Consider the following 15682-nt stretch of genomic DNA (forward strand, 5'->3'; position numbering starts at 1 on the left):
AACCAAAAAAAAGCCGGGCCTTGTGGCTGGCGCCTATAGTCCCAGCTACTTGGGAGGCAGAGGCAGAAGACTTGCTTGAGCCCAGGAGCTGGAGGTTGCTATGAGCTGTGACGCCACGTTACTCTACCCAGGGAGACAGCTTGAGGCTCTGTCTTCCAAAAAAAAGCAAAAAACAAGAACAACAACAAAAAAAACAAAGGACAATATGTTTTATCTACTAGTGTTCATGTTTTTTGTTTTTTCAAAAGAACAAATTCTTGTATTTGTTTATCAATTCTGCTTTTTCTAATTAATTTCAGCTTTATTTTTATCATACTTTAAAACTTACACTATTCTGGGTGGCGCCTGTGGTGCAGTGGGTAGGGCGCTGGCTCCATATACCGAGGGTGGCAGGTTCAAACCCGACCCCGGCCAAACTGCAACAAAAAAACAGCTGGGTGTTGTGGCAGGCGGCTGTAGTCCCAGCTACTTGGGAGGACTAAGCCCAGGAGCTAGAGGTTGCTGTGAGCTATGTGATGCCACGGCAATCTGCCCAGGGCAACAGCTTAAGGCTCTGTCTCAGAAAATAATAATAATAATACATGTAGTTACAGCTATGAACTTTCCTCTGTATACATCCTTGGCCATATTCTTTAAGGTGTTGTATGTGGTGTATGTTTGGTTGTTATTTGCCTGGTTGCTAATTCCTATTACAAAGTTAAGCAATATTGAGGTATTAGCAGCCTTCCTTATTCCTTATCCTATTTTCTCAATGCACATATGTACAAGAATATATATATTCATTTATGAGTTAATATTTTGCTAATCCACTTAACAAGCATTCTTAAAGATTTTACAAAAATATGGTTGTAGGGAATTTTATACTATGGTAATGCAATTTACTCAGTAGCCTATAATTTGTTAAAAGTCACTTGGAAATATTATTCCAGCTTTAAAAAAATTGTTTCTATTATCTTAAGAATTGCTTCTTTAAAATGGCTTCAAATTCCTTATGTATACTATAAAAAATAATTGAAACCAAATCATAATTTTTCTTACTTTTTATATTTTTATTGAGATATAATTTACATACCATAAAATCCACCCGTTTGTAAGTGCATATAAATCAGTAATTTTTAGTAAATTTATGGAGCTGTGACACCATCATCACAATCATTATAGAGCATTTTAAAATTTAAATTAAATTTAATTAATTAATTTCTTTATGGAGACAGTCTCACTTTAAAAGTAGAGAGCTGTGGCATCATAGCTCACAACAACCTCCAACTCTTGGTTTCAAGTGATTCCCTTGCCTCAGCCTCCCAAGTAGCTGGGACTACAGGCACCCACCACAACGCCTAGCTTTTTTTTTTTATTGGGGGGGGGGTAAGCTCTCACGTTGCCTCAGGCTGGTCTCGAACTCCGGATCTCAGGGCAATCCACCCACCTGGGCCTCCCAGAGTGCTAGAATTGCAGGTGTGAGCCACCATGCCTGGCCTATTTTAGAGCATTTTGAGCCACACATAAAGTATTCTCATGTTTATTTACAGTTAATCCCTGCTCCCATTCCCAGCCTCAGATTACCACCGATCTGTTTTCTGTTCCTGTAGATTTGCCTTCCTGGATGTTTCTTTAGTCTTTCTTTTTTTTCTTTTTTTCTCTTTTATTGAGACAGAGTCTTGCTGTCGCCCAGACTAGAATGCAGTGGTGTCATCACAGCTCACTGCAAACTCAATCTCCTGGGCTTAAGCGATCCTCCCACCTTAGCCTCCTGGGTGGGAATACAGGCACCTGCCATAAACCCTGCTAATTTTTCTATTTTTAGTAGAGATGGCCTTTACTTAGACTGGTCTCAAACTCCTTAGCTCCAGTGATCCTCCTGTCTTGGAGGGTACTAGAGTACTAGAGTTCCAGAGTACTAGAATTATCGGCGTGAGCCACTGCACCTGGCCTGGATAATTCAGCTAAGTGGAATCATATAATTATATAAACTTTTGTGTCTGGTTTCTTTTATGGAGCATAATGTGCCTGAGATATTTCCATGTTCCTGAATGTACCAGCAGTTTGTTCCTTTTTTATTGCTGAATAGTATTCCAGTGAATGAATGTACCACATTTTAGTTATTAATTCATTTACTTGGTAGAACTTACATTATTTCTGGTTTGGTGCTATTTATTGCTTCTACAAACATTTACATACAAATCATTAAGTGTAAATAATTTTCCACATGTCCTGAGTAGAAACCTAGGAGTGGAATTACTGGGTCAGATAGGTAAGTTTACATTTACCACTTAAGAAATATTTTAAGGCTCAGTGCCCATAGCACAGTGGTTACAGTGCTGGCCACATGCACAAAGGCTGGTGGGTTCGAACCCAGCCCAGGCCAGCTAAGCAACAATGACAACTGCAACCAAAAATAGCTGGGTGTTGTGGAGGGTGCCTATAGTCCCAGCTACTTGGGAGGCTGAGGCAAGAGGCTCGCTTAAGCCCAAGAGTTTGAGGTGGTTGTGAGCTGTGACACCACAACCCTTTACCCAGAGTGACATAGTGAGACTCTTTCTCAAAAAAAAAAAAAAGATATATTAAGGAAAGTAGTTTTTATGATGTAGTTGCACAATTTTACATCCACCCATGAGAGTTCTAGTTTCTTCCATCCATACAAAAACTTCTTATCATGGGACTTTTTGGTATTTATTCTAGTATGTAATGGTACCTCCTTATGTTTTTTTATTAATATAATGACTGACAGTGTCAGATATTTTTTAGTGTGCTTGTAAGGAATTCATTTATCTTCTTTGGTATAATCTATTTGTATCTTTTATTCATTTTTAAATTGGTTTTCTTATTGAATTATATATGTATTCTGGATATAAGCAATCAGAAATATGATTCACAAATATTTTTTCCATATCCGTGGCTTGTCGTTTTATTTTCTTAATGGTATAAGAAAAGATTTTTCAATTTTTAGTTTTGATAAATTGTAATTTATCAGGTTTCTAAAAACCCATCATGCTTCTGGTGTGATAGCTAAGGACCCTGCCTAACGTAAGGTCACAAAGAGTTTCTCATATGCCTTCTCCTAGATGGTTTGGCTTTTGCCCTTAGATCTATGAACCGTTTTGACTGTTTTGCGTGCGTGTACAGGGGTCTAAGTTAATATTTCTGCCTATGGATATCCAGGTGGCCTACCACCATTTCTTGAAAAGACTAGCTGTTCCCCCATCGAATTGACTTGGCACCTTTGTGGAGAATAATTAATCATAAATCCAAGAGTTTATTTCTGGGTTCTAAATCACGTTCACTAACTTATATGTCTTATCCTTACGCCAGCACACATTGTCTCGGTAACTGTCCTGTTATAGTTATTTGGGTTGTACATGTCCTTCAACTTTGTTCTTTTTCAAAATTATTTTGACAATTCCGGGTCCTTTGCATTTCCACATAAATTTTAGGACCTATAAAATTCCTATGAAAAATTTCACAGGGATTGTACTGAATCTACAGATCAGTTTGGGAAGAACTGCCATCTTAACTTGGGGCTACCAATTGTGAATATGAAATGTCTCTGCTGTTATTTGGGGCTTTAATGTTCTTCAGCCATTTCAGGGGTTCTTGTACTTTTGTGAGATTATGCTATTCTGTATGGAATTACTTTATTGATTGTATTATTTTTTGCCCAAGTATAATGAATTGCTTTTTGTACATTGATCTCGTATCCTACAACCTTTAAACATTAGATCCCGTCACCTGCGGATACACATGATTTTACTTCATCATTTCCAATATGATTTCCAATTTTCCCTTCATTTCCAGTTTTGCGTCTTCATTTCCATTTCCCTTCCTCTCTTTCCTTCCTTCTGCTTCAGCTGCCATAACAAAACATCACAGGCTGAGTGGCTTACAGAAAACTATTCTCATCGTTCTGGAGGCTGGAAAAGTCCAAGGTCCAGGTTCCGGCGAGGAAGGTTTCATTCTGAGGCTTTTTCTCCTGGCGTGGAGGCGGCCACCACCTCGCTGTGTACGCGATCTCGTTGGGCATGCATGGCGGGTAGCTTTGTCCCTTCCGGGGTCTCTTCTTCTGAGGACATTGATCCCATCAGATTAGGGCCCTGCTCTTATGACCTTATTTAACCTTAATTACTCCCTTACTCAACTCCACCTATAGAGGGTAGGGGCTTTAGATACAAACAGTCCACGGCCCTTCCTTCCTTTCCTCCCCTCTCCCTTCCTCTGCATTGCAGTATGAAGAACAACGTCGGGTAAGAAGGTCAGAGCAGACGTGCTCGCCTTGTTTCTGACCTTGGGGAGACTGTATTCAGTCTTTTACCATCAAGTTGGATATTAAATGCAGATTTTTGAGAAATGCCCTTTATCAGGCTGAGGAAGTTCCCTTGCAGTTTTAGTTTGTGGAGAATTGTTATCATTGGGAAGCAGTTAGCTTTTCATTAAATGCTTTTTTCTGCGTGTGCTGTGATCATGTGGTCTTTGTTTGTTATTAATATAGTGTGTGGCATTGCTTCGGGTTTGGATGTTAAACCGACCTTACATTCCTAGGATAAACCCCACTTCCTTCTGTATCGTCCTTTCCACATGTCGTTGGATCTGGCTTGCTAAGACTTGGTAAGTTTCTTGTGACATCTTTGTCTGACTTTGATATCAGAGCAATACTGGCCCTCCAGAATCAGCTGGGAAATACTCCCTTCTCTTCTAAAATTTCCTGAAAATTTGTGAAGAGTTGGTGTTAATTCTTGTGGTATTTGGCAGAATTCACCAGTGAGTTCACAAGTGAACTTGCCCATGTTGGTGGTGATGTAAATCAGTACAGCTATCAGGGAAAACTGTGGAGATTCCTCAGAAAATGTGATAGTCCTCAGAATGTGATATTCTCATTCACATTCTCTCTCTTGAATATTCAGCCATTGGAAAAAAAAAAAAAAGCAGAAGCTGGGCATGTGGCTCACACCTGTAATCCCAGCACGCCGGGAGGCCAAGGCAGGTAGATGGCTTGAGCTCAGGAGTTTGAGACCAGCCTGAGCAAGAGCGAGAGCCCATCTCTAAAAATAGCCAGGTGTAGTGGTGGGCACCTATAGTCCCAGCTACTTGGGAGGCTGAGGCAAAAGAATCACTTGCAACCCAGAGTTTGAGGTTATTGTGAGCTGTGAGGTCAGGGCACTCTACCCAGGGTGAGAAAGTGAGACTCTGTCTCTAAAAAAAAGAGGGAATCTTGGCATTTGAAATATGAGTGGTGACTATGTTAGGTAATGGATATTAATTAAATTGATTGTGGCAGTTATTTCACAAGGTTTGCATAGATCAAATCATATTGTATGCTTTTTTTTTTTTTTTTTTTGAGACAGAGTATCACTATGTGGCCCTGGGTAGAGTGCCCTGGCGTCACAGTTCACAGTAACATCAAACTCTTGGGCTTAAGTGATTCTCTTGTCTCAGCCTCCCAAGTAGCTGGGACTACAGGTGCCTGCCACCATGCCTCGCTATTTTTTTTGGTTGTAGTTGTCATTGTTTGGCAGGCCCAGGCTAGGTTGGAACCTGCCAGCTCTGGTGTATGCGGCTGGGGCCCTAGCCGCTGAGCCACAGACGCTGAGCCAGTATTGCATATCTTAAATATACACTTTTTGGGGTCAATTTTACCTCATTAAAGTTGGGGGAAAATTAAGTTAAAAATACTACATTGCAGCAAGTTTGGATGTTGACTCTTTCCCTCGGGGAGTGGTGTTTAATGACCTACCAGGACTACATTGTGGAATCTGTGCCTCCGTAGTGTGTGGCCACTGAGCCCCAGCCTGTGGGGCTTTTTAAAATTGTTTTTAAGCCTGGCTTCTTCGGGGTCACCCCGTGTCTGCATCCTTTAGTGATTGGATAGTAATTGGTGAGGTGTGCTCAAAGCCTTGATCTAGTGAGGCTCCCTGTGTTCACCAGTGGATCCGTGTGTAGGAAGGAGCATTCAGCCTGCTCTAGATTGTACTTCCCACTGCACCCTCTCACACCTCTGAGGTTGTTGTGAAATGCCTCTCTTTCAGCAAGGGATGTGTGAAGAGCTGGTGAAGGCCCTCCAAGGCTGTCTAACACCTGTAGTCCCTGCTCAATTTCTCGTTGATCTGCTGGTCTGCTACTTGCCCATCTCATACTGAGGCCTCAGGCTCACTCAGCCCCTGACCTTCCTTCCTTGCAGCTGAAATTGCTGTTACTCATAATGTCCATGGGAATTTTTCAAGCACCATTTGCCATCAGGTGAGCCTGCACTCCCTGAGCAGTGCAGCTGCACTGGTCATGACTTGCCCTGAACACTGCTCTGCGTGAGCCAGGGTGGCAGGAATGACAGGCTCCTACGATTCTTACCCGAGATTTGGCACAGTTTTATGAATAAACGCTTCTCAGTTTGTTGTATGCCTTTGGTCAATTTCCAGTGGTTGCTTTTGGGAGACTTGCATTTTGAGAGATCTGAGTGCCTTCCCATTCTAGAAGTCCTACTTTTCTCCTACCCAACTACAAATTCCACTCATTTCTACATGTGCTACTAACTTCTTGAGCTCATTTCACTTCATCCTTTGCTTTATTTTCCTTTCTGAAAGCATCTGCAGGTAACGCATGTCCAGGGTGCTGGCAGGTCCAAGTCTTCTTTCTGACCCTGCACTTGAATAGCAACTAAGTGGTTCCTAGGATTATAGATGAGGATCTCATCCCCCGTCCTCAACTCCACTGCTTTCTATAGTTCAGAGTTGCAGGTAAGCCTGATGTTCATCTGATTCTTTTCTCGTTTAACTAAACTATGTTTCCCAACAGACCTTTTAGAACTTTCTCTTAATTCTTGGTGTCCAGGTGGGGACTTTTTTAGTTCAGTTTTTTCTCTCTTTCTGCCTCCCTCAGCCCCATTCTGGAGCAAGTCTGTTACAGATACTCACTGAACTTACAGGGACCCCCCCCCACGTTTTCTTCATCTTCTCCATCACGTCCTGTTCTATCTTCCAGTTTGCTGGTTTGAGCTTCCAGCGACCATTATGTTAAGAATTTATAATTTCAAGTTGCACCAGTTACATTATTTTCCAGAAATTCTCATGATTTCCTGTTTCAGCTATTTTCATGAATTAGTTTTGTTAATTTTTTTTTTTTTGCAGTTTTTGACCAGGGCTGGGTTCAAACCCGCCACCTCTGGCATATGGGGTGGGCACCCTACTCCTTGAGGCACAGGTGCTGCCCTTGTTAATGTTTTTAATGAATACACATAAATGCATGTGTGCTGTTAAAAATAAACCAATTATTCCCACTATCCAGCTTAAGAAATTGAACTTTATCCACACCTTTTAGTTTTCTGTGTGCCCCTTCCCATCCCTTAACCTCTACCCAGAAGCAAACACTATCCCAACAGTCATGTCTCATCTTTCACTCACTTTTCCCTGTAAATCCAGACGTACATATTCATGAACATTTTGTTTCAATTCACCTGCCTTTGAATTTTTTTTCCCCCCAGACAGTTTCACTCTCTCTGGGTGGCATAGCATCATAGGTCATAGCAACTCAAACTCCTGGGCTCAAGTGATTCTCCTGCCTCAGCCTCCTGAGTAGCTGGGACTATGGGTGCCATAACACTTGGCTAGTTTTTCTATTTTTAGTAGAGATGGGGTCTTGATCTTGCTCAGGCTGGTCTCAAACTGCTGAGCTCAAGTGATCCACCCATCCTGGCCTCCCAGAGTGCTGGGATTGTAAGTGTGAGCACCGGCGCCTGGCCATATATCCTTTTACTTTTGCAATCTGTCTCTTAGTTACTAGAAATCTATAAAAATCCCTAAATTATAGGTTTCTTCCCCTTCTTACATGTGTTTTTGCTTTATATATGTTGCAGCTATGTTTTCAAGACACACAAATGTAGGAGTGTTTCATTGTGCTGATTTGACCCTTTCATAACTACAATAGGCCACTCTTTTTAAAGTGTCTGGTGATACACTTTAGATGTCAACATCAAACATGGTAAAATGGGCTCAGTGCCCAGAGCTCAGGGGTGAGGGTGACGGCCACATACACCTGGGGCTGGAGGGTTCAGACCCAGCTCAGGCCTGCTAAACAACGACAACTACAACAAAAAATAGCTGGGTGTTGTGGCAGACACCAGTCCCGGCTACTTGGGAGGCTGAGGCAAGAGAATTCACTTTGAGTTTGAGGTTGCTGTGAGCTGTGATGCCATAGCACTCTACTGAGAGTGACACAGTGAGACTCTGTCTCAAAAAAAAGGGGGGGAGAGGAAACGCACCAATCTTTGTCCAGCTTTGTTCATTTTTATCTATGACTATACCTGTGAAACCACTGTTCAAATCAGGACGTGCATTTCATCACCCCAAAAGGTATCATGCCCTTTCCAGGTAACCATTACGCTGAATTCTATCATCACATAATAGTTTTGCTTGTTCTTGAAACACGAATAATGGAACACAGTACGTACTAATGGGTCTGGCTTCTTTTGTTCCACGTGTTGTTCAAAAGATTTACCTCTAGTGTTAGTACATGTCCCAGTGTTTTAGAGAGATTTATCCATGTTATTGCATATATATTGGTGAGCTGTCTTCCATCCTGTATATTAGTTTATTCTATTGATTTATTCTTGAATTTTATACTTGAATTGCTTCCAGGTGTTTTTTTTTGGGGGGGGGGATTAAGAATCAAGCTACCATCCATATTTTTGTACAGCTCCTCTGTGTGGGAGCTATTACTCGCTCTGTCTGGGCAGACGCCTAGACTACAGGGATCACAGGGCAGGCGTGCTTAGCTCTGCCACACTTCTAAAGTGGCTGTACTATTCTACACTCCAGCAACAAATGGGAGAGAGTTCCATTCGCTTTGTGACCTTGCCAACACCTGGACTTGTCAATCTTTATAACGTTAGCTGCTCTGATGACGAGTACTGGCGTTAAATTCTGGCGTGAACGTGCCTTTCCCTAGTAACCCTGAGCACCTTTTCACACATTATTGGCCATTTGGACATCTCCTTTTGTGAAGTGCCTGTTCAAATGTATACCTTTTCTCCATTTAAAATAAACTCAGTTTTAGTTTTGTTTACTAATTATTAGTATTAAACTATCATTCAAAGGAGTTGTCAGATACATTGTGCATCTTTTCCCAGTCCGTGACTTACCTTCTAAATGTTTTAGTGTTATACTTTGTGGACAATGTTTAAGGAGCGCCAACTCATTTTTCTCTCATTAGTTTTGGATATTTCCCTAGGTTTAGAATTCTAACTTGGCTGTTGTTTTCTGACCCTTTGAAGATGTCACTCTGTTGTCACTGTTTCTGTTGTTTGGCTGTCAGTCCGTCCTGCTTTTTTGAAGATAATGTGGCTTTCTCTCTTTAGTGTTTTTCCTTTTCTTTGATTTCCAGCAGTTTTACCAGCATGTTCCTAAGTTGTATTTTTCTATTTACCCTGCTGGGGGTTTGTAGCATGTGTTGAATCTGTGGCTTATTTTTTTGTTAAGTTTTAAAAGTTCTGGGACAGTATTTCTCCTCAGATTTATCTTACCTTCCTCTCCTCCTGGGACGCTGTGATGTTAGTGTCACCATAAGCTGTATTTGTATTCCTTACATAACTCACACTTATTTTCCAGGCTTTTGTTCTTTCTGTCATTCACATCTGGATATTTTCAACCAATTTGCCTTGTGATTCATTAGTCGTATCCTCTGTGTGTCCAAGCTGCAATTAAACTCACTCGGTCAACTGTAACTTTAATGACTTTTTCAATTCTAAGATTTCCATTCACTTTCTCGATAGTTTCCAGGTGTCTGGTGAAATTCTCCACCTTTTTATTTTCTTGATGATTAAGCATAATGTTTTTGTCTGATAATCCCACTGCCTAGATTACCTGGACTCTACCATCTGCCTTTTCTCTTGGTTTTCATCATTTGGTCTGGTTTCCTCACATTTATTTTTATTAAACAGTAAACACTGTACATGGCAAACTGTAGACGTTCTCGGCATCTTACTCCAGAGTGGATCCAATAGGCAAAAAGAGGACAGAGAAGCCCGTTAACCAAGTTAGGGCTTGTTTCTGGCTTGCTCTTACTCCTAAAGCACAGACCTGAACTCCAAACTGACAGCCCAGTGAACGAGGGCCCTTCATCTCTGGCACACTTTGAAATCCAATTTTGTGTACTGTGAGACTTTCTAAAGTATCTGCTTAGCTTTGCACCTCTTAGCTGCTTTCACTCTTTATCATCTGCTTCGCCCAGGTGTCAGTAGTCAGTAAACCACCGAGAGAAAACTGGGGAGAAAAACAGACTTAGTGTATTTCCTTTCCCTCCAGATTCTTGGCCTCTCAAATCCTGGCTGCCTTGATTGCTCTCCAATAATGTCAGACATCTGTTTTTGCTCGCAAGCCTCTAAGTTCTTGTTTAATGCATTTTGAGACTATATTGCTAGGTGCTCATATTCCACAATAATTGTATCTTCTTGCTTTGACATTCTTGGCCTCAACATTAAGTATTTTCTCATTGAATTGTTTTATGCATAATTACACTTCTTTTAGAAGAGAAACAGCAAAATTATAGCCCTCTTTTCTCTTACCCACATGCCACCATCCTTTTTACAGTACCCAGATTTTCATTTCAATGCTGTTATGAACTTATTTTTTCTGATCCTTTTTAGATACTGGGCGCCATTACCTGGTGACTTAGTCTGAGTCCTCCTGTGTTTTCCTCCATTTTTAAGGGAGGGTTTTGTGTAAAACTTAAGGACTTGTAAACCTAAGTGTATGCCCTCACAATTAAAAGCAGTTTGCCTAAATGGGAAATTCTGGGTTAACCTCATCTTGATGCTGGTGTGGGGTATGACCCCAAAGTGAGACCTTCCTCTTTACAGGGTGCTCTTTATCCCTCTAAGTTTTAAGAAATTATCTTTGTGTTTTTGTTTTTTTTTGAGACAGAGCCTCAAGCTGTCACCCTGGGTAGAGTGCTGTGGCATCACAGCTCACAGCAACCTCCAACTCCTGGGCTCAAGCGAGCTCTTGCCTTACCCTCCCAAACAGCGGGCACCACAGGTGCCCGCCACAATGCCCGGCTATTTTTTGGTTGCAGCTGTCATTGTTGTTTGGCAGGCCTGGAGTTGGATTCAAATCCACCAGTTCTGTGTATGTGGCGGGCACCTTAGCTGCTTGAGCCACAGGCGCCGAGCCTCTTTGTTGTTTTAAATCCCACTAATAATAATGTATCCAGGCTTGGAATTTTTCTTGTCTATTCTGGCATTCATTTGGTCTTCAAATGTCCCTATTCTCACTTTTTTGGATGTTGCTACTTCTGTCTCGACCCTCTTTACCGAGGCTGTCTGTTTTTATCTGGGGCTACTTTCTGGGAGCGTATCTAGAGCTGATTTTTCAGTTCATTAATTCAATCCACAGCATTATCACTTAGGCACCTCATTCACTCGTGTTCTTTAAACTATTTTTACGCCCAATACTTTTTTAGTTTTACTGCTTCTTAAATAGCAATATCTTATCTTTTAAGAATGATTATTATATTTACCTTAAATTCTTAGCCCATCTCTTCCAATAATTTGGCTTTAGTTGCTTAGTCTGTGATCTTTCCTTTTCTACAGAGTGTGTCTCAGGCATCCGGTTACATTAGCTGTGAACTCAAATTCTTCTGCGGTGTCAGCCCTTTGGCAGAAAATCTCAGGCACCCAGACCAACTATGGACCACTGTTTGCTTTCCCTCCACCAAGTAACTTTGGCCAGGATTTCGACTTCAAACTATAAGGAAGGAGTAGCAGGGAAGGAAGACTTTTTCTCCTGGGTTGTAATCCACCAATCCTAGGATTTGGAAGGAGCAGAAAGGAATGGCAGACTGAACAATTCAGATTAACCTTCCACTACAGACAACTAGAGAAACGGGAAAAATTAGGAAAATTCTGATTGAAGTTTCGTGTGGGTCATGGCAGGATCCTAGCTGTATGTGGCAAGTCTAATGTAGTCTTCTTAAAGGTTCCCAAGGGCCTGACCTTTGTCCCTCATCCAATGATCCCAGATCTGCCTTTGCCTTTTGTTGTTGTTGCAGTTTGGCTGGGGCAGGTTTGAACCTGCCACCCTTGGTATATGGGACCAGCGCCCTCCTCACTGAGCCACAGGTGTCTTGTTACTTGGACGCCTCTTCTCTCCAGGTCAGCAAGAAGCCTTCAAAGACCATGACAAAGTAATCTCCTGATTACTTTACACTCTTGTCCAGAAATCCCTTAAAGACTCTACAGTCAAGTCATGGGTTAAGATTATCATCTTGAGCTACAAATTGGTTGTTTTTAAAGCAAAAGATGGCATTTTGCTGAAAGTTAATACGCAAATGGCAAGCAAGCTACAGTGCACAGTGCCTGACAACTCAGAGCGGCAGCACTTCCCGCCGTCCCTTTTGGGCGTGCTGCCTCTTCTCCTCACAGCCTTCTGCTTTATCTCCTTTTACATTCTAATTTCATTCACACAGGAAGCCAACAGACCATCTTACTGCTCGCCTCAGCATGCTCCGGGACTAGTCCCCATTCCCATACTGAGCCCACTAGGGAGAAAAAGGGCTATGTCCCCCGCCCCGCCCCCCGTTTTTCTCACCACTAAGGGTTAGCCCTGGACACAGATGGCAGTCTTTGCTGCTTTAGATATTTTTTGAGAGAGAGAGAATCTTACTTTATCGCCTTGGTAAAGTGCTGTGGCTTCACAGCTCACCACAACCTCAAACTTTTGGCATCCGGAGAATCCTTAAGCGATTCTTAAAACCCTTAAGAATCCTTAAGACATCCTTAAGCGATTCTTTTGCCTCAGTCTCCTGAGTAGCTGGAACTACGGGCGCCAGAACAACACCTGGCTATTTTTTTGTTGCAGTTGACATTATTGTTTAGCAGGCATGGGCAGGGTTCGAACCTGCCTGCCTCGGTGTTATGTGGCTGGCGCCCTACCCACTGAGCTACGGGCACCGCTCTGCTTTAGATCTCAATATTTCCTGTTCATACCATGAAGCATCTCCCACTTATGAATGTGTGAGCCATAAATCCTATTTCAAAGTGGATGGAAAAATAGTAGGTAGGTGATTTGTGTTCCAGTTACAATGTCTTAAGTTTCTGGTCCTCTGAATTCCTTTTTGGATAGTAAGAGGTTGGACTATATGGCTCTTTTCACATGGTTCTACGACAAAAAACCAGCATCAGTATTCAAGAATCCATCAATACCTGTATTACAACTATGTCCAGAGATGGTTTCACTGCAGATGAGCTAGAAGTTGGGGGTGAGGAGGACCAGGTATGGGTAATGATTGCTGTCTCTTTCTTTAGAAAAATATCATGGAAGCCTACCAGGTCAGCAAGAAGCCTCCAAAGGCTGTGACGAAGGTGATTAAAATTTCGGCCCCTGCCAATAAGCCTGTTTACAACTATAGTACTCAGGCCCTGAATTCCACAGAGCTTGCCAAGAAAGAGCTGTATCGAGAGATGGCCAAGGTGAGTAGAAACCTAGACAGTGTAATGGCAGTTGGCTGATCCAGGGAACTTTTTCCTCTCTGGCTGTACCTGCCCAGAGGTCAGCAGGGGATCTCAGGTATATAGATGAAAACTGATCAGCTGGGAGGAGACAAGGGCTCAAGTGCTGGGAGGAGGGTTCTGTCCCACACAAAATGTGAACCCTCTACCCCCAGTAGTGAGATCCTCAGCGCAGGCTCAGATACACATGAATGCAAACAACTGCAGGTCTTTCCTCCATCAACACTCTGCTTAAGGAAGGCAACTGCCACCCAGGAGAAGCCTTGGTGTAGGCGGCCCACACACAAACTGCTTCCCCTGTCAGAAGGGACAGTAAGGAGATCCTGACAGGGCTGGTGCACAAGCGCAGCTCTTTTGAAGGTGCCATTTCCGTGACATGTTCGGGAACTATCATCCTGCCCCCAGCTGCTTCAGATTCCTTCTTGGAAATCCCAGACTGCTGCTGGCCCTCCCATCCAGACGCCTGTTCATTCATTTCTAGGAACGGAGCAAGAAATTCACATATTCTCAGAATTACCTCTCAGCCATGGTGGAGCCCGTGGACTTGAAGGAAGAGGAGAAGAAAGCGCAGATGAAATCCCGCCAGGCCTGGCTCACAGCCAGAGGATTCCAACTGACGGGTCTTAAGAGCAGCACTGAGAGCAACCACCAGTACCTCAGGCTGCCACCCATCCAAGACCAGACTGAGGTGCGTAAGGAGTGGGGGCACTGGGAGGGTGTCCGCAGCGACCTCTCCCCTTCCAACTCATCTGCTCCCGATGTAGGAGTGGCAGGAAAAGGCAGTTTAACAACATGCTGAAGCCTGTGCTGGATCGAGACAGGTGGGGCTGGGGCCAGCGCCACTTGGACTTTGATCTGTACAAGAAGCCACCACCTTTCTTTGAACTGCCCCCTCCACCACCACGGGAGCCTGTGACAGGTAATGGAAAAGCCCCATGCCCAGCTGCACCCCTGATGTCAAGGCAGACAGCACCTGTTGGCCACTCTGCGTAAAGTGGTGCAGTATTTGTGTTGTTTTAGATATCCGGCCAAACTGGTCATGCTAGGAAACCATGCCTGGGTCTGCTACAGTAGTTCAAATACACTGGGCTGGAACACAGATCAGGGTTCTAGTCCCGTGTATGATACTTGTGTCCCTGGGCAAATCCCTTTTATGCTGTGGGCCCAAGTTTTTAGCTATGAAACACGTAGTTGAAAGATAAGTCTAAAGGCCTCCTAAGGTTCAGTGCCATTACCCATGACTGACCTCAGGAGGCCTGGCCCACAGCTGGGGGCAGAGGCTCTGGGCATCGCTGGAACCCCCCAGCTCCAAGATGCCACCAGTTCTCCTCTGTGGGGGCGAGGGGAGACAGGAAGCGTAGGTCTTACTGCACCAATCTTTCTGAGTCTTCCTTCCTCTCATCCCCCATTTATGAGGACTGACCTCAAGATCACTTACTGGTTAATACAGAACCCAAATTTGGTGGTTACAAAGCCAGAACTTTTGTTCAGGAAGAAAGAGATTAAACTTCTCTAGCAACAAGTTTTGCCAGAGAAACCCTTCCCCCAGAAAGCTAGATCAGGTAAACAAGGGGAGTTTCTTTCCCTCCTGACGTCTGAGTAGCTCTCCATGGAACAGGACAAAGTGCTAACAAGTTTGCTAAAATGTCACTTTCTCCACCTGCCTGGACTTGCCTCCTTCCGCCCAGTACCACTAGGCCTGGGGCTTGCCTAGAGGTCCTGCTATCTGTTGGCACATCCCAGGCCTACACTTGGCATTGTGGCACTTGCAGGAGGCTCCAACTGAGAGCTGTCCGGCCCAGGAGCACAGGGCCTGCCTCCTTGGCAAGAATGCTTGTGGGCTCCATTTGGCCTTTCCAGACATAATTCCCTGAGAATTCCATTGGTGAACTCAGATAAGAATCACAACCTGAGGCTGCCCCTCTCTGACATATTAAAGAACACTAGAAGCTGCAGGTGAGATGGGGAGAGTTGAGCTACTGCCTGGACCCTTTAAGCCCAGCTGGGTGAATGGAGAACTTGCAGCCAACAGGGGCCTTTACATGCTGCCAGCCTAGCGACAAGCTCCTTTCCAGGGGGATACCAGAAGGGTGAGCCTGACTGCCCCTTCCTCTGTGCAAACAAACTCCACAACAGCCTCCTGCCCACAGAAGGGATATATTTTCCATTTTGTGCAGAATGCCACTTTGCTGTCAT

The 15682-nt window shown here is 43.5% G+C and overlaps 1 protein-coding gene across 1 annotated transcript in view; it reads left to right on the top strand.

The window, feature by feature from the left end:
* Positions 1–14564, top strand: part of KIAA1257 (KIAA1257 ortholog) — a 63263-nt gene extending 48699 nt beyond the window's left edge. Inside the window, exons 13-15 of the mRNA XM_023516957.1 lie at positions 13283–13447; positions 13968–14185; positions 14260–14564. Coding sequence (XP_023372725.1) covers positions 13283–13447; positions 13968–14185; positions 14260–14479 — 603 coding nt within the window. The 3' untranslated portion in view covers positions 14480–14564. The remainder of the gene's footprint in view (positions 1–13282; positions 13448–13967; positions 14186–14259) is intronic.
* The last annotated feature ends 1118 nt before the right edge of the window (positions 14565–15682 follow it).

The sequence above is a fragment of the Otolemur garnettii genome, unplaced genomic scaffold (genome assembly GCF_000181295.1).
Source record: "Otolemur garnettii isolate 467f Iridium unplaced genomic scaffold, OtoGar3 scaffold00101, whole genome shotgun sequence".
Taxonomy (NCBI): domain Eukaryota; kingdom Metazoa; phylum Chordata; class Mammalia; order Primates; family Galagidae; genus Otolemur; species Otolemur garnettii.